The sequence below is a fragment of the Microcebus murinus genome, chromosome 12 (genome assembly GCF_040939455.1).
Source record: "Microcebus murinus isolate Inina chromosome 12, M.murinus_Inina_mat1.0, whole genome shotgun sequence".
In the NCBI taxonomy this organism is placed as follows: domain Eukaryota; kingdom Metazoa; phylum Chordata; class Mammalia; order Primates; family Cheirogaleidae; genus Microcebus; species Microcebus murinus.
In genome coordinates, this window is record NC_134115.1 from 83,026,331 (window position 1) to 83,046,271 (window position 19,941).

The following is a 19,941-nucleotide window of genomic DNA, read 5'->3' on the forward strand; positions in this document are numbered from 1 at the left end:
TCCTAAGTATTTTGCGTTTTGTATGCTATTTTAAATGGTACTTTAAAAATCTCATTTTTCAATTGCTCATTACTAGTATATAGAAACACATTTGATTCTTGTATACTTTTTCCTGTACCCTTGCTAAATTCATTTATGAGACTCCTTACGATTTTCCATATACATGATCATGTTGTCTGAATAAAGATAATTTTATTTCTTTTTAATCTTTAGGGATTTTAGTTCTTTCCCTTGTCTTAGTGAGCAGGTTATAATCTCCAGTGCAATGCTGAGTAGAAAGGGGAAGAACAGATATCCTTTTTTGTGCTATCTCAGGGAGAAAGCAACCAGTCTTTCACCATAGGCCTTTCCTGGATGCTATCACAAAGAAGACACCTAGTTTCCTAAGATCTTTTATCATGGATGGTGTTGAATTTTTTCTAAAATAAGTTTCTTGCATACGTCTTGGTAACCTTTTCCTTTTTAACTTGTTGATACGGTAAACTAAATGAACTGATTGATTTTCAAATATTAGCCACTTTGTATTCATATCTTTAAAAAAGGATGTATTACCCTTTTATACATAGTTGGGTTCAACTTGCGAAAATCTTTAACAAAATATTAGTGTCTATTTGTGAGGTATATTGGTCTGTAGTTTCCTTTTCTTGTAAATTCTTTGTCTTGTTTTCATGCCAGAGTAACACTGACTTCACAAAATAAGGTGGGACATGTTCCTTTTACCTCTATTGTCTGAAAAAGTTTGTATAAAATTGTATTAGTTCTGCTTACACATATGATAGAATTAACCGGTGAGGTTATCCGAGCCTGGAGTTTTCTTTGTGGGAAAGCTTTAATCATAAATTAAAAATTATTTCATAGAAATAGTGCTATTTTTATATTTCTTCTTGAGTGACTTTCCGTAATTTCTGTATTTCAAGGAATTTGTTCATTTCATCTAATTTGTCAAAATCATAGGCACAAAGTTATTCACAATACTCCTTTATTTCTTTTCATTTTTTAAAAATACACCTTTGATTTGGAAATTTTTTAAATTTACAGAAAAGTTGTAAAGTTAGTGCAAAGAGCACCCATATCCTCCTCATCTAATTTCAATTTCCCCTAATAGAACTTATTATCATTGTACATTTGTCAAAACCAGGAAACCGACAATGGTACATTATTATTAACTAAACTCCAGATTTTATTGCAATTTAAGTTTTTCCATTAATGTCCTTTTCTATCCCAGGATTCAAACCAGGCTACTATACTGCATTTAGTTGTCATGTCCCCTTAGTTTTCTCTAGTCTATGATACTTTCTTAGTCTCTTTCTTTTGTTTTTTATGACCCTGACAGTTTTGAGAAGTACTGGTCGGATATTTTATAGAATGTCCCCAAATTTGAGTTTACTGGAAGTTTCTGTCATGATTAGAGTGGGTTTTTAGAAAGAATACCACAAAAGTGAAGTATTTTTCTCCTTACATCACATCAGTGGTTACATGATATCCACATGACATCACTGCTGATATTAAACTTCATTGATGGTTAATGTAGTATCTGCCAGCTTCTCCACTAAAGTTACTATTTTTCTCTTTACATACTCTATTTTTTACAAGTGAATCACCAAGTATTGCACACACTCAAGTGGGATCAGGGGGAGACTGAGCCTCTATTCCTGGAGAGGACAGTATTTATAGATATTATTTAGAATTCTTCTATTAGGAACATTCGTCTGTCTACTCCACCAGTTCTCTTTTTATTAGTGTTTGCCTGGTGTATCTTTTCCATCCTTTTGCTTTTCATCTACCTGACTCTTTAAAGTGAAATTCTTGTAGTCAGCATATAATTGGGTCTTGCTTTTTTAAAATATAATTTGATACTCTCTTTAAACTGGAGTGTTTAGAACATGCAAGTTTAATGCAATAATCAATACTGTTGAATAAATATATCATCTTGCTAATTTTCTATTTGTTCCATTTGTGCTTAGTTCCTTTATTCTTTTCCCTCACCAAACTTTTTGGACCTTCAATATTGGCTTATTAGCTATATATCTCTATCTTATGTTTTCCCCCTTAGTGACTCCTCTAAGGTTTACAATATACATCTCTAACCTAATACAGTCTTCCTTCAAATAATGTTATACCAACTTACATATGCAGGTAACTTAAGACAGCACATTTCTATTCTCCACTGCCACCCTGTTCTTTGTGCTACTATTGTCATACATTTTACTTCTATGTAATAACACACAATACAATGGTATTTTTAAATATTCAATTATCTTTTATAAAAATAAAAAAAGTCTCTTACATTTACCCATAAATTTACTATTTTTGGTTCTGTTTATTCCCTTATCAGCCAAGTTTCCTTATGGTATCATTTTTTTCTACCTGAAGAACCTCCTTTAACATTTCTTACAGTGCAGGTTAGCTGACAATGATGTCTCTCATTTTTTGTCGGAAAAAGTCTTAATTTTGTGTTCATTTTTGAAGCATGTTTTCACTGGATAGAGAATTCTAGGTTGACAAAAATTTTCTTTCATTTCTTAAAAAATGCCATTCTATTGTATTTTGGATCATAGAGTTTCTGATAAGTCTTCTGTAATTATTCTATTTTTTTCTTTAACCATTTCTCTTTATCACTGGTTTTGAGAAATTATCATGATGTGCCTTTGCGAGTTTTGCTTGGGTCCATTAGTCTTGAGGTTCATTGAGCTTCTTGGAGCATTATCATTTTCACCAAAATTTTAAAAAATGGCTATAATCTCTTTAAATTTTCTTTTCCTTCCCCCTTTCTTGCCTTCTGGGACTCCAATTATATGTATGTTAGTCCTCTTGATATTGTGCTATGGAGTCACACTGAGTTTTGTTAACTTTTTCCAGTCTTTTTCTTTCTCTGGTTTCTACTAGATAGCTTTTATTGCTATGTCTTCAAGTTAATTAATCTTTTATTTTGCAGTATCATATCACCTCTAACCCCATGAGTGATTTTTTTTTAATTCCAGGTATTATATTTGTCACTTCTGGATATTCCCTTTCATTTTTTATATATCTTCCATTTCTCTCCTCATTTAGATCAGTAGATCATGTCTTGCTTTAAATTCATGAGCATATTTATAATCTTTATATTATCTGCTTTAAGGTCTTTGTCTACTAATTCTATAATACTCATTTCTGAGTTTGTTTCTATTGGCTAATTTTCAGTGGGGTGACATTTTTCTGATTCTCAACATGTCTTGTACTTTTTAAATAGGATGCTAAATACCGTGAATGTTATATTTTTGAGTGTTAGATTTTGTTGTCTTCTTTTAAAGAGAGGTGAACTTTATTTTTACAGGTGAGTAGATTTCTTGCCCATCAGGTTAACCTTTTTAAGGCTTTTAAAAAAAGAAATAGGTTTGTTTAAAACTTTTTATTGAGGTTTAACATACACACATAAAAAGGCACACACCATTGGGTATACAGCTTGATGAATTCTTCCCTATGTAGCTGTCACTGAGCTAAAAAACCAAAAAAAACCCCAGTACATTACGAGCATTCCTAAAGCCCTCTCTTAGGCCTCTCGAGCCTGATTTTAAGCTCTGTAGGGCAAGGATAAAATAACCTCTATTCTAGAACTAATTTAGACCTACTATCAAGTCACAGCCTCCTAGTGTCTCTAGTGATTATCCTAAGAGTTGAACACGATCTCTTTACTCTGGCTGGTCAGAACTTGAATGATTCCTAGACCTGTGTGAGCTCTGAGAACTATTTATCTTATAGCCCCGTCAGGAGTTTCACCCTCCACGTGGGCAGATCAGTCTTTAGCAGGTTAGTTGATTCAGATTTCTGGAGATCTTTTGCTGAATAGCTTCCTCCTGTCTGGTATGCTTACCCACAAACTTAAACCATTTCTCCTTCAAACGGTTCTTTTAACCTTTCAACTCAGCAAGACTGTTGTGCTTTGCTTGAAATTCTCCTCCTAGCACCAACCAGTGTCCAGAAAAGGCCTCAAGGCAGAAAGCAGTGGGAAGAGAGGCCTCACCTCACTTGCTTCCTTTTGCTCAGGGATCACAGTTCTGAATTGCCTATTGCTCAATATGTGAAAACAGTTTTTCTTCATATTTGTCCAGAGTTTTAATTGTTAATGGTAGGAAGATTAATACAGTTCCAATTATTCTATTGTGGTTAGCAGGAGAACCAAAGCCTCTTTTAATGAAGTTTCCAGCATGGATGCCATGCATTGCAAATTTTCATCTACCAAAATAACCTAAACCGTATGTGCCCTCCATCCTTCTATTTATCTATTCAGTGGCTGTTAGATCCTTGGAAAACAAAGATGAATAAAACTTGATTCCTGTCGCTAAAGAACTTACAATTAAAAGGCGAAAGCCAGAAATGGGTAATTAATCAGTACAATTATACAAGCAACACAAGGGGCTGTAAGGACACAGAGAAAGAGAAAGATATGGTCAAATCTACTTGAAGAGATCAGGGAAGTTTTATTTTGTTTGTTTTTGTAAGTCTTGAAGAATGAGTAAGAGATTAACAGATGAAGTGGGGCATTTAAGACAAAAGAAACCCTATACGCAAAGTATGAAGTTATGAAACACCATGTAAGTTTGGGACAACTACCAATAGTTCCAAACACCTAGAATATAGAGTTTGAAGCAGGGAGGGGAGAGAGTGAAAGCTATAGAAAATCTCCCTCCTCCAAAATGGGAAGATCATATCATGAAAGGGGCCTTGAATGCCATGTTAGTCATCACTTACATCCAAAATTCATCATTGACTACCACACATTGCATTTATAGGATATGTTTTGAATATATTATGCCTGTTACATTTAATTCTCACAACAGCCTTAAGAGGAAACTAAGGTTTGGAGAGCCTAAGTAATTTTGCCCAAGACCACATGGCCAGTAAGTGAGGACGCCAGGGTTTAAACACAGGCCTGATTCCAAAGCCAACAAAGGGAACTTACCTTGAGTCTACAGGCAATGGGAAGTTACAGAAGGATATTTTGTCTTTAAAAGATTTTTTTAAAATTATGTTGATTGTTGGAACAGTTTTAAGTAGGAGGGAAATACAGTTCAATTTATATTTTTGGAAAGGTCACTCTGGTGCATGAAGATGAAACAGAGTGACGAGGCTGGAGTCAGATGCACCAGTTTTGAGGCTGTTGGTAAAAATGCAGGGGAGAAATAAGAGCATAGATTAGGTGGTGGTTTGGAGGGATGAAAAAGAGAAGGTGGATTTGCAAAATGTCTAAGAAGCAGAATCTGTCGGATATAGTAAACAAGCATCTTTGGCAAAAGGGGAGATTGTGGGTCAAGGATGGACATGCTGATACACTAAAAGTATCAGGTCCTATGTCAAATACAGGGACATAAAAATGGAAAGAAAATGATTTCTCCTCTCGAGAACCTGAGGGCTTATTCAAATCTATGAATTCCACTGATATACAGTAAGTACCTTATGGACCACCTTCCCTCCCCATTACTATCTTCAGAATCCTTAATGAATCTAGAGCCCCATGCTGGAAACCACTGCTGTAGAATATTCACAACCCTGTTACAAACTAGCTTGCTGACAGGAGGTCCCAATGTACAGGCTAAGACTGTCAGGATGTGGAGGGAATTAATTGTCCCCCCAACCTTGCCTGTAATTATCAACCACAGTTTTATTAAAAACAAATGCGGTGACCATTTATGGAACTCTGATAACACGCAAGCACTGTGGCAAGCATTTCGTGAGCATCCCGTTACTATTTGCCACAATAATCCTAAGAGCAGACCTGGGACTCCATTTTTGAGGTGGGAAACTGAGGCTCAGAGGGGGAATACAACTTGTCCAACTTACTTTGGTTCCCCAAGGCCATCATTTATCATTTAAAAGGCAACTGGGAATCTTCCATCTTTAGGAAGCCTCCATTATACTCCCCCAATTTTGTTACTCTCTCTCCTGGGCCCTTCTGGGCCTGCTTCCTATTTCCCTGTGGTCCCTATTATGCTATACTGTAATATATACGTAATTGACACATCTGGTTCCTCTACTGGCATATACTCTTTGAAGATATTCTTCCTCTCTGCTGCTCAGTGACAGCATAGGGTCAGAGCAGTGCAGGTGGGACCAGTCAGTCCACTCCATGGTTTCTGAGCTGCCAGTTAGTCATCTCATGCTGCCCCAGGGCCCTTGGCCATTTCTTGCACCTGACTTACCTCAGATTCACTTCCAACATTCACTCAGCAATTGCCAGGTCCATGCCTAAGATACCCATGGCTTAAAGAGGTAAGTGTCCACTGAAGGGAAACAGGAACGGAAGCCTCAGATGCCTTGGACCTAAAGAACTACCAAATTATGGCCAGCAGGCCCCAAGACACTAACCACGTACCCTGTCCTGACATGATTGCCTGCAATTCTCATGCCTGTGTGGCACTTTAATTTTCCTAACTTCTGTCACCTCTCGAGTGGAGGCAGCATAGCCTCTGGTGTCATTCAGGTTGGGGTTCCAATCTCAGCTCTGCCCCTAAACAGCCAAAGAAGGCATGTGCTTTCTGAGGTTCTTTGCTCTCTGAGATTCTTTTCTCTTTTTTTAAAAATGAGAGAACACCTGCCCCCTAGGGCTATGATGCTAACTGAATGAGATCCTGAGTGCAGAAGGCACCGAGAAATGGGGCCCTGTGCACCCACAGGGCTGGTTCTCACGTTGCTCCACCTCTCTGTGGCTCTGTGGGCAAAGTGGGAGTGAGGACAACGCCTTCCTGAGAGTGGTGTGAAGTGCAAGTGAGAGGTCAGTGACACAGTGCCCAGTGCAGCAAGTCAATGAATGGTAGCCACTGCTTAATCATGTTACAAATGAAACGTCATTAGAGAGGACAAATGACTCCCTGAAAAATCTCACAGTGAGTTAAGAGCAGAGAAGTTTGAAATCCTGTTGCAAGCCACTTATCAACAAACAGCAAAACCACATGGTGTCACTGGGGCTCCTGGCAGTGATGAGGCACAGTGCCCACCAGGCAAAGCACTTCACCTACCAAGACACGAACCCAAGCCCTGCATCAGAACCATATGGCCAAGAAGATCGACTCTTTTCAATCTGAAAGTCAGAATAACTTTCTAGCTCTTCTAGCAGCCAGAGCCATTGAGGTCAAACCAGAAATGTTCAAACCATACTTTCCTGCGAAGCCCAGTCCTCATTTGTACAGGCAATGGGGCAGAACGGGTGTACTTCAAACAGCTGCCCACGAGGCAACTAGCTCTGAGTAGCACCGAGACGGGTGTGTAGTCAGATGTCAGCATGGCAAAGGCAACAGCCAGTTACTTTTTGCTCAATGGAACCCGCATTATTTCCAGACCTGAGGTGACAGAGAGCTATTTGGAGGACATGCAGCCACACTCAGAGCACTGGCATCGGACGCTCCGCTACGCAGGGAAACAGCTGTGTGATGGAGGTCTAGGGCAAAACAAGTAAGTTTACAGTATCCCAAGTCACTCACACGGAAAGTCCTCCCACCTGCCTTCTGTAGTGTCACTCTGAGGATCTGTTCTGGTCTCTGGAGAGAGGTGGCAAGACCCCCAGGAGATGTCTAGACACTGAGATCGCTTCAGACTTTCAGATGAAAGTCAGAAGAGCAAAACAAGACTCAAAAAATAAACCACCTTCTAGCTTTCTACGCTGAGCAAAGGTTCCAGAGAGAACAGGGAAACAAACCGCAGTTCTTAGGCCATAGGGAAACCACGGCCGTCTCTCCTTCCACATCCCCCAACGTCACGTTCATTTCCGCTGTGTGAACTCACTACCCACCACATCATTTGGGAGGCTCTGGAGGTCATCGAAGGGGGTTTCCAGGGTGTTGGTGTCCACATTCAGGATCACGACATCATCCAGGGCCATGTTTCTGACTTTCTGCAAGTGAAAAAAAAAAAAAAATCCAGAAGAGAAAGTCATTGGAGTGCCATCAGGACACAAATTTCCCCTGGCCTTCTCTGGGAAGGGGAATAGGGAAGAAAAGTGACATTTGACAAAGGCTTACTCCATGGCAGCCCAATGCTACGTGGTTCACATTTGTTAGCTCATTGAACTCTCATAAAATCTCTGTGAGCTTGCATGATTCCAAGTCCCAGGAGTGAAAAGCATGTCACAGAGGCTCAGTAACATGCCCCAGGTCACACAGCTAGAAAGTAGGAGAGATCTTTGCAACCTATCATCAGGTTTTTCCCTATATATTTTTTATACAGAAGCTGAAGCCTAAAGCTCTGTCTCCAGGATCTCTGATAAACAACTGGGCTCCACGACACCCACATTCAATCCATCTCTCTCATTTACCAAAGGCTACGTGTCCATCTCCCTTTTGGATTTTGTCATTCTTGAGTATGAATGTGGTGTACAGCCTACTGTTAACACTTCCCTTAAATGCTGAGTAGGAAGGTCACACTTTCGATTTGGTCCCATTTTCTATAGAAATCCAGCTAGTAATAGCTCAGAGGATCTGGCCACAAGCCATTTTTCCACCGTGACAGTAATGGAAAGGGTGAGGAGACTCATGCCTGCCAGGTCTTCACGTTAGGTGAATGAAGAGAGGAGAAGAGAATAAAAGAGCATCCCTCTCCAAATCTGGCCCCAACTATCCCTAGTCTGCGTTGGTACAAGACAGTGTGTAGCCTGAGTTTTTAATTTTTAATCACATTATTTATCCACCGCAGAGCCCATCTTCATTCTTCTCCTGCCTATCCACCACCTCCAATCCTATTCAGTCCTCTTGCCCCATCATAATCAAGCTCATTCCTTTTGAGTCTTAAGCTTTAGAACTGTTGTCTTTATTTTATTTTGCCCTCTTTAAGTAGGAAGACCCTCTAATTTTTTGGCCAAACTGGGGCACTTGTGGATGTGAAGATTGCATATCACACGAGGCAATGGGCGCAAAATGGGACATATGGTCCTTCCACATGTAAGGGATCGATTTCACTATTAGTCACATCCTCTGAGCACACTGCATGTGACTGTGCAGGTATGTACCCCCCAAGGCTGCTCAACCGGCCAAGCTGGGACTGGAATCTGCCAACCCGTGTGCCTACTGAATGCCATCAGTCGGGGAAGGGGGGCAGATGCCTTTTCCTAATTCACTGCAGAGCACCATATAGACTTAGCAAGAGAGCTAGATATCTGATGGTGGCTCAGACCCAAGTTTGCTGATGCCCTGGAAATGGGCAATTATAATTACAATGTACTAGCCGTCTATTAATTCTTGCTCTGTGCTTACTTTGCCTCATTTAATTCTGCTTAAACCCTGCAAAGTGGACACTATTACCCTCATGGTATGTAAGTTGAGGAAAACGGGATTCAGAGAGGCCAGGGAAGAGGCAGAGGTAACAGAGGAACAGCTACCTCCACAGGCCATGCTCTGCACAGACCACCGCCTCCTTGTCATCATATGCCCACAGTGAGACTGCCTCCGCACAGCCCTGTCACTCCGAGTCCCAGCACCCTTTTGCTTGCCTGCCCCTGCTGGGTGCGGGCTCCCTCACCACTGCGAAATAACCAGCACTTGACAAAGTGACTGGCTCCCAGTAAGTGCTCACTAACACCGGTTAACATTCATTCTCTCAAACCCCAGCCTCTAGGATAAAACTTGGGACCTAAGTAAACATTCCGAGATTCTTCCAGTAGGAAGGTGGAGCCATGCTGGTGAGAAGCCTCCTAGGGTTGAAAACACACTCCCAGACAGCAGAGTCCTGGAACTCTCCCACCTAACATGACCAGAGCCTCAAACTCCTGCTGCGGACTGGCTTCTCCAGGCCACTGGGGGCTGGTCCACAAACCTATCCGTCAATTCTAAACATTTGCTAGGTACTTTCTCTGGGCTGAGAGTCACAGAGAGGGATAAGATCGCAGACTTATGAGTTTATTCTCCCCTCCAAATCCCAACACTCACATTAAATGTTGCCTTATTTATAAGAAGATACCAGCAAATGGTGAAGTTGGATAATAATACAAATAATGAGTGTTTTACAGCACTTTTGTTTTGCAAAGCACAATCCCCATTTTGCAGATGAGAACGTTAAGACTCACAGTGAATTGTCCAGGGCTCCTTAACTGCCTCATCCTGCAACCCAGCAGGTTAAATGGCTAGCAGTTTGCTAGCAGGAAGTTACAAAAATAGCATCACCAACCATCTTTTCCACTGATGTCACGCTTCAGAACTCACAAAACACTACCACCCAGATTCTTCCATTTCCATCAGTGTAGCTAGAGGTGAGGTATCACTATCCCCATTCCAGAGATGAGAAACTGAGGCTCGGAGAAGTGAAGTAGGTTGCACAAGGTTGTAGATCTACTAATTGGCTTCTTCCTCTGTAAAGTTGAAATGCTAACTGTGACCACCTTCCTTCCCTCACGTCCCCAGGCTGTCGTAGGAATAGAGGTAACATGAGCACAGTGCCAGGCACACAGGACACGATAAATGGTGACTATTACTACTTTTATAGTACACAGAGCAGCTACAGCCAGTCCGCAAAGCTCTAGTGACAATGGCTTAAGGGCAAAAACCCTTCCAGTCCCTCCTTGGTAACTGTTTGGGTTCTCACTTGAGAGGCTGCGTGAGGCACAGTCACAGGGAACAGAATCCGTGAAGGGGTGAGCAGGGGCTCCCCAACTCAGCTGAGGACTCTATCTAGGCCTTGAGGGCTGAGCCCAGGGCTGCTGCCCCCAGAATCACCCATTTCGCCTCATCTGACCTTCCAAACAGGCCCAAACAGAAGGGGCACGCGCAGCGGCCACTGGAGAGAAGCCTCGGAGGCTGAAAGGCCGAGTGAGAGGGATGTTGATTCTGGATCAGAATCGGGCCTTGTTTCTGTGTTCCCAGTGGGCCCCGGCAGCACAGACCGGCCCTTGTGGGCTCTCCACAGCCCGGCTGGAATAGGCTTTTGATTTCTTCCCACTCCTGGCTGGAGGACTTGACGGTTAAGCTGTGTGGAGTGTTTACTTTTTCAACAATGGCAGCAGACTGAAGAATAGGAAAAAACCTGGCCCTTTTTCTGACTTAGTAGGCCAGGGTCCCCTTAGTAACCAAAATGCCCCAAGCACCGGCTCCAGACAGGAGCTGGGTCGGCACAGTTTCCTCTTAAAGGACAATGCTGCCCTCCCGGTGGCAAGGCCTCTTCCAAAGGGGCTGGCATGGACTCAAGGGCCTTCCTGAAGCTCAGTGTTCCCAAGGAAAGAATCGGAGGCCAGCTCAGCCGGATGGTGCCCTGTCCCTGAAAGGATCAGGGAAACAAAGGGAATGAAGAACAGCAAGAAAGACTCAAACTGGGGGTGGGGGAGGGGAAGTGCTGATGGCGAGAAAGCGGGACTGTTGCTGGGTGCCAGCTCCTTTAATCTTAGCCATGCTGCAAGGGAGACACCAGCATCTCCATGTGAGAATGAGTAGGCGGAGGCTCAGAGAGGTCACACGAACTGCCCAAAGTCACAGAGCCAGTGAGTGGCAAGTCTGCCTTTTGAATACAGTCTGACTCCAAAGCTTACCTTTTTCTGAAGATAACCCAAATTCAATTGCTCAGACTTCAGAATAAATATCTGTTCAGGGCACGCAGTTATACTAGCACTCTCAGGGCCTGCTTTCTCTTAAGCAATACTTTCTTTTTGTATCATAAAAATTCTATATGCCTACTATAAAAAAATGAGAAAGACAGAAAAGTTCAAAGAAGAAAACCCAATCCTCTCCATTTGGAGGCAATGTTTGGGTGTATTTTCTTCCATAGTCTCCCCTTTCTACATGTTAATCCACAGTTCAAATAATTCTTAATGATTCTTTCTGATTTTCTCACTGATTACAATACAGGCAATGCTCCATTTCATTAAAAGCTTTATAAAGATCATTACTAATTGCTACAGTGTTTTATTACATGGAAACAAACTCAACCAAGCCCCTTTTGTTGGATGTTATTTCCAGTTTTTAAGAAATTATTATATATAATACTGTCATGAAATCTATAGGCATAAAGCTTTAGGATGGATTCCTAGAAGTGGAATTTAGTTTTCCACTTCTTCAAAAGTATCCCTCTCAAATTCGACTTTGAGATAGATATCTTTACTTCCAATTATTTTAAAGTCATTTCATCCACAGCTTGTGTTTCCTACTCTAAGTGAAGAAAAATCAGCAAAGACACGAGCAGATGTCAAAATAGTCCTCCAAAAACCCTACCCAATTAAAACACTTACTAGTACCGCAGCACACCGAGACAGCTCTCCGGTAGCTTGTCCCACCAACACATTCCCTCTCTTTTTAGTTACAACATATGCCAAAGCTCCTGCCAGCTGCAAACCCTTCCCCCACCAGACTCTATAGGCTTTTTCTCAGAATGAAAAAAAGAAAAAAAAAAAAAAACATTGACATGCACACTGGCTTTCCAAATGGCATTTCTTACATAGAGAAACACACACAAAAAAATGGCACCTTCCCATATATATTAATAAAGAATGCCTTTCTCTTTATGCTTTGTCACAGACAGACTTAGCTTGACCACTGCCTTTCAGGCCAGAGAAGGGAAAACTCACAGCGTGGGAAGTGGCTGCAGCAGCCTTGAGGACATGGGTGCTAACGAGGCACTTCTGGATTGTCTCCTACCATATGAGTTGTTCTAGGCAATTTACTTGACCCCCAAATCCTCCGGTTTTTAATCTGTAGAATGGGGATCATGACATACCTACCCCACAGCATTGTTGTGAGGCCTAGATAAGCTAATATATGTAAAAGATTTAGCATGATTCCCAGAATATCCCCATTAGGCGCTCAACAAATGGTGGCCCTCTTGCCTGCCTGTCCCCTCCCCTCTGGTGGCTCCTAGAACTCAGCCATACCTGGCTGACTTCACTTCTTAGAGTCTGACCTGTGCTCCCCTCTGGTTTACTGACATAAGTAGAATAACACGCCAATCTAGAGTTACTTGCGTAGGTATCCAATTCTTTCTCTAGTCTAGTCTGCAGGCTTCTCGGAGTCAGGAGCCAGATCTTTGTACTCTCAGTTCCCACCCGATATGTGGCCTAGAGCAGGCAGTTCGGAAACGAATGGAAGAACAGAGAGGCAGCAGAGCCTGCAGGTGAAGAGCAGAGTTCCAAAGCCAGTCTGTCTCAGTTCTTAATCTCCACCACTCACCAGCTGTGGTAACTTGGGCAAATCATTTTATCTTTCTGTGCCTCGGTTTCCTCCTCCACAAACTGGGAACGATGACAGCATCTACCTCACAGGCTTGTAAGGAGGATTAAATGGGTTAATATTTTAAAGTACTTAGAGTAGTGCCTGGCACATGGGAAGTGTAAGATAAGTGTTTGTTAAATAAAAACAAATGATCTTTTCAGGGTGATGGAAATATTCTATATCTTTATTGTGGTGGTGGTGGTTTCATGAGCACATAAAACTGTCAAAATTCACTAAATCTTACACTTTAAATGGATGGTTTGTGGTACATAAACTACAACTCAATGAAGTTGATAAACACATTAGCACCATGTCCAGAACACAGGATCAAATCACAATAGGCCGTGAAAGATAACAAGCATGAACGAGGGTGAATGAATGCCGCACAACAAGGTAGTGTTTCCCAGGGCCGTCACCCAGTGTCCGTTGTGATTTGCCACTTTGTTTGGTTGCCTGTGGCCTTCCTTTGTCTAGACTAAAATTTTTTTTTGCAACTTCGTTTTTCAGTTCATGCTCTCTTAAAATAAATGAAAAAATCCAATGTCCCTAGAGATCTGATGTACTTCCCTACACAAAAGTGGGGGCTATCTGAGAATCACTCTACCTTTGGCATTTCCCCATAGCCAAGATTTCACTGAGCCTCACTGTCTGTAGCTGGTTATGACACTGGGTCCCCCCCCACCCCCGAAATAAATGAGATCAGCTATACTCATTAAAACCACACCAGCCCCCCTCACAGATGGGGTGACCTGCCTGTCCAGCAAGGGGAGTAGGCAGCTAATGACAAGAGGTGGGGCTCAGAACCAGGCCATGAAATGAAGGGCAAAGGTTTGCACTGGCTTGTAATCCAGGGGACCCAGAGAGTGGTCAGGAGCACGCAGCGCTCCCCTGGCCGGACGCCGAGGGCAGGTCCCCCTCTGCCGCCCCACACCGACTGTGGCGCTGAAGGCAGGGCTTCCTATCCGGGACAGAGGTTGTGGGGCTCAGTGAGGTGACACGCATGGAGTAAATGAGCCGGCACTCAGTGAATCTTTTCTGTTGTCCTTACACCAGGACCCTCTCCGGGGCAGAGCCGTGTCTTATTTGCCTCCAGTGCCCAGCACAGTGCCTGACACAAGGCAAGTGCTCATTAGGTGGAGAATGAGCGAAGCGACTGTGGCTGGATCCACTCCACTGGGAGGCAGGCCTTGCAGCAGATGTCAACGTAAGCCCAAATGGTCAATGTAAGCCCAACGTAAGCAAATTGGAGTCTGCTCAAGGCAGTGCGATGGGAATAACAATAATGATGGCAATGATAACAATCGTGTAAAATTATCATGACTAATTAGTGTAGAATTAATTCACCGTGGACACGGAGATAGGAGTTAACATGGTGATTAAGACCGTGGGTTCTGGAATGAGACAGCTGGATTCAAGCTTTGCCTCTATACTGTGCAACCTTCGGCAAGTTCCTTGCTTCTGAGACTCAGTTTTCTTATCTATAAGATGGGGATAATACTTCACAGCTGTTCTGTGAGGATTTAGTGAGATAACATACGACGAATTTAACACCTGATTGCAATAAATGATCGATAAATCTGGGGCTATTAAAAGTAAGTTTCTATCCTTGCAATTTGAAAGTTATGTCAATAAAATGGATTAGAGTTCTAAGACTAAGGATTTAAACAACTGATTTTCAGAGTAAAGGTAAAAGCTAATGTGACTCTACTACTATTATGCTTTTTGTGCTATTAAAATTTAAACGATCACGAATTTTTTTTTTTTTTTTTGAGACAGTGTCCAGGCTCTGTTGTCCAGGCTATAGTAATAAGAGCATGATCATCCTCCAAATCTGGGGCTCAAGTGATCCTCCTGCCTCAGCCTCCTGAGTAGCACTACAGGCACACACCACTATGCCTAATTTTTCTTTTTTGTAGAGATGGGATCTTGCTATATGTAGCCTCTTGGTGCCTCAGTTTCCTTATCTATATAATAGGATGAAAATAGTACTGACACCCAGGACAGTGGTTATCCTTGGGTTGGAGGGGGACTGACAAGAATGGGACACAAGAGAGGTTTTGGTGCAGGGGTACTAGTAATATTTTGTTCCTTGATCTGGGTGGTAGTTACATGGGTTTGTCTACCTTATAAAAACCCAACTAGCTATATATTAATTTTTTTTAAGAGACAGGGTCTTGCTAAGTTACCCAGACTGGACTCCTGGGCTCAAGTGATCCTCCTGCCTCAGTCTTTTGAATAGCTGGGACTACATGCATGTGCTACCATGCCCGACTTTAGCTGTACATTTAGGATTAAGATCCCTAAAAATCTCATACTTCAATAAATATTCACAAAAAGTAAATAATACAGACATCACTGGATTGTTTTGGCAATAAAATGGGTTAATATATTTATAATACTTAGGATGATGTCCTGTGTATAATAAACACTAGGTATTGGCTATTATTATGAAAAATCAAATCAGCGATAATTCTGTAATTAAGATGATTCAATCTAGATTATATTTCACTGTCATAAAATGTGCATGCAAAGGCACACACCCCCAGGACACACACTGCTTCTTCAATCTGTCCCACATCCTTCCAGTAAAGCAGTATTACTGGGGACCTTTTGAGACCAGTCCTGAGTCAGCTTGGTTTGAGAGAAGAGCAGGATGGAGGAGGAGGGGCATGAGTCAGATAAATTGGGTTTGGGATTTCACTGTCTTCCATTCCTAGTTATAGGACCTCAGGCAAGTTATTTAAACCTCGTTGAATCCTTATCTACAAAATGGGTCTATAATGACTTGCTATACAGGATTATAAGAGGATTAAGTAAAAAACAAAACAAAGGGAAAGAAACATTTATTTTGTGCCATGTTCCCATCTGCCCGGGTGTTAGTGTGGACCAGAGGTGGGACGTCTCCCCGAAGCCAGGGAGCACAATCTAATCTCTCATGGCCAAGACAGCACCTCGGAGACCAGCAAGTGGACACCTCCAAGCACAGAGGATGGGTCTAAGTCGACTTCCTGCAAAGGCACTCTGCATCCTTGTGAATCAGAACATTATCATGCCCACAAAGTGCTTTGCTTTTGTTCAAAGGAAGTCTAGTACAAGTGGATCCCTGTGTGAGGGACGCACAGCCGACGTGGCTCCTACAGGTTCTCCTTACGTATGACTTTTTGGCAGCTTTTCTAAAAACTTTATTTTGAAAAATACAGAATATGGCTAAAATTAAACCAAAGATTACATCTTAATAGTTTGTTAATCAAAATTTTATACCAAATGACTGTTGCTATGTTCCATGCAACTGTTTCTTTCTTCACCATTCCTACACTTACATGGTGGTCCAAGCCACGGCGAGCTTTACAGGGGCCTGTGTGTGCCAGGAACCGTGTCACACACTCTGCAGCCATCACCTCACTGACGCTCCCAACAGCAACATTATGGCCACTAATAATTTTGTCCATAAGTTGTTGTTTTCCTCCCATGGCCCCACCCATCACATGTATCATTTCATGTAATCCCTATGACATCCCTGTGGAGAAAGGAGGATACTGAGGGTCAGAGAGGAGGAATAACTCGTCCAAAGCCACATGGCTAAGAAGCAGTGGCATGAGGCACTGAACTCAGTGCAACAGCGATGCCTTTGTACTACCCAGTGCATGGCGTTATTTGCTCTGACACACTGTTTCAAACGACAAAAGTATTGAGCAACTGTAATATAACAGACCTTTGTTAGGCACACACCGGATGAATTAAGCCCCTAAGTAGTTTGATGCCTGGCCCAGCCTCCATTAAAATTCCTAGAATAGGAGAGTTTCCTACAGAATCACACCCATTCGATGGATGAGGAAACTGAGGCTAAAGAGGTTAAATAATTTGCCCACGTTCTTACAACTGGTATGTATCAGAGAAAGGATCTGAATCTGCGTTCCATGAGCCAGTGTTCTTTCCACTACGCAGCACATATAAAATGTGCTCAAATGCATGCGCATATATATGAGTACATAACAAAGAACAGCATGGGGAGCTGGTGGCCTCCTAGGAGGAAAGGAAACAGAAATAAGAGGGAAAGTGGAAAGGACAGGAAAGGAAAAGCAAACATTCAGGTACTGTAAACTTGTTATTCCCTCCTGAAATCTCGGATACACCCAGAGGGAAGAGTGACATTTTCCTTTCCTTCCTCGGGCCCCAAAGGTCACTGAGCTGCCAAGCAGTTGATAAACGTAGTGGCTTTTCTTTGGAGCCAGGAGTCACTGATTTGCTCCTTCCTGCTCCACAAAATTAAAAATCTAAGCCTGACAGTTCAGAGGAGCCCTGAAAACACCGCTGGAATTTCCCAGTGTGCTTTAAACAGAAACAGAAGCTTGGCAGGGGAGGGAAGTGGTGTGAGCACCTCCCAGGTCAGGCCAAATTCACTCCTTGCAAGGTAATAAGCACTGACTCTCATTAACAAGTCCAGAGATTCTCAAACCAGGTCAGAAAGGGGCTCTTTCTCCAATGGCTCCTTCCTCAACCACCCATCCTTCAGATATTCATTCACTTGCTCAGTCAGTCAGTCATTCACGTCAACTTTGTGCTAGGTCTTAAGAACCAGAGACCATTAAACCATGAGCTCCGAACCTGAGGCGCTCCCGGCCTCCTTGTGGATGGGGTGTGGATACATCTGAGAAGGGGCATGATGGCATTTAGCAGAAGAGACCTTTCTCCAATGGAGCATCTTCACTCACATGGAGTTAGCCTGATTCCCTCCCTTGGATGCTCCTGGGCCCAGATCAGAAGGTTCCAAGTTTGGTGTCCTGGCTGATACTAGCTAGGTAGCTTTAGACAAGGCGCTTAGCCTCCTTGAGCATCAGTTTCCCTCTCTGTGAGCTGGGAGTCACAATCCTTACCTTCAGCATTGTTGAAAAGATTGCAGCAGACGCTGGAGAGCATGTGCTTCATATAGGGTCAGTTTCATACAGTCAGGCAGAAGCTCAGTCAGGGCCAGCTGGCCTTCCTGAGCTGGGGCCTGCCAGCTCTCCTGGAAGTCCACTCTACAAGTCCACTCCACCATGGCACCTCCATCCAGCCAGGCCTCCTCCCTGCCCTCCAGAACAAACAGGAGTGCTCGTTCACACTTCTGATTCTGTTGATGTTTTATCTCAAACTAAAGCAGCCTCCCCATTGCTGGAGACTCAGTTTGCTCATGTGTGAAAAAAGGATGAAGAAGGTGTCAGTACTTTTCCCCACTGTTGCAAAGCACAAACATGAGATGACATGGCAGAGCGCTTCATGAGACGGGAAGCGTGGTCCAGATGCAGCCATGGTCCAACATGTTACCTCCATCCCACCAGATCTTGCCCTTTTAGAAAATCATCCTGACTACTAAAGCTCCCATAGCAAGTTTCTGTCTCTAAATCCTAAGCCAAGCACAGATGGCCAATGGATACTATGGCCCTTAACTAAAACTTGTTTAGTGATGTTCCTAATCCTTCCCTGTGTGCCATTACATTTCCCTTAAAATGACTGTTGTAACTTACTGTATTCACATATATTGCAATAACACGTACCACTGGCACCTGTAAACCACTATAGTTTTAAACATACTGTGTTTTAGAATATATTATTTTAAAATATCCTCAAGGCAACCTCATGGAATAGGCATTATTGTTCACCTTTTACAGAAGAACAAACTGAAGCTCCAAAAGGTGAAGTAACTCACGCCAGGTCCCGGGGTAATAAAAGAGCTAAGATTTGAGCTTAGGACTCCGTGATCCTAAAGCCTGGTGCTTGGTCAGGAGAGTGGCTATGTCACATATTTCTCTTGTGACCTCCATGGATAGATTTATCAGAGTGTGAGACAGCACAGTAGCAAGCAGGCCCTAAAAGTATAGCCAGTATGTTTTTCTCTTTTGTATACATTAAAACAGTCCACACAATGAAGTAACTGGGTTTGAAACCTGGTCCTGCTAATTATTCACTGTGTTACTTTTGGCAAGTTACTTAACCTCTCTGTGTCTAAATTTCATCTGTAAAATGGAGCCACTACTACCAGACTTCTTGTGAAAATTAAAGGAGGGTAAGGCGGAAGGCGTCTGGCAGTAGTTCAAAATAGTATCCATCCAATTTGAAACAATGAAACTTGAATTTAAGAGTTTCACTGGGGATGTACCGGGATGTTGATTCCCTAGTCCCCAAATAGTTTGGGGTCACCCTATCATAAAATAGGGCTTCATTCCTCCCACACAACTACCACTAGCCATCATTCATTCATCACTAAGCACAGCAAAGCCTGACTCCCATCTCCACCTGCCTTTTATTTGAAATGTCAATTTTTAAAGAGTGGAGAGGTTGGAAACCCAATTTAACAAGCACGCTGAAACATTGTTTATTGCCCCCATAAACATGGCTTAGTGAGAATTACGGACTTAATCAGAATGAACTTATCTCGCGGTGAAAAGGAACACTTTAAATTTCAGAAATGGCACCTTCACTGTGAAAATCTCTTAACTTTTCAAACAAACTACAGGGGGTCTTAAACATATGGGCAGTAAAGGGGCAGCCATTACTGTGATTTGTCTTACCCAAGAGCCAAGGAGCCCTAAAGGTCCATAACAACTTTAAGATCTAGGAAAAATATTTGGAAAATCATATTCAGGAGACATGTCTCTAAAAACACCCAAAAGAGGTCTGCTGAGAGGGAAGTAATACCTGGATAGTTGCTTGGGGCTGACCTGAAGAAAGGACCCCAGAGTCATTAGAACAGGGGCTATTTAATAAGCAGCAGCACTGAGAAAGCTCGCCTCTCTTCCTGTGTGTAAGATTA

At 42.5% G+C, this 19,941-nt stretch overlaps 1 protein-coding gene across 4 annotated transcripts in view; it reads right to left on the reverse strand.

Moving 5' to 3' along the window:
* DENND1A (DENN domain containing 1A) overlaps window positions 1–19,941 on the reverse strand; it is a 493,327-nt gene that overhangs the window by 175,090 nt on the left and 298,296 nt on the right. For all 4 annotated transcript variants that reach the window (XM_012771853.2, XM_012771851.2, XM_012771850.3 and 1 more), the window contains exon 12: window positions 7,763–7,864. In XM_012771853.2, coding sequence (XP_012627307.2) covers window positions 7,763–7,864 — 102 coding nt within the window. The remainder of the gene's footprint in view (window positions 1–7,762; window positions 7,865–19,941) is intronic.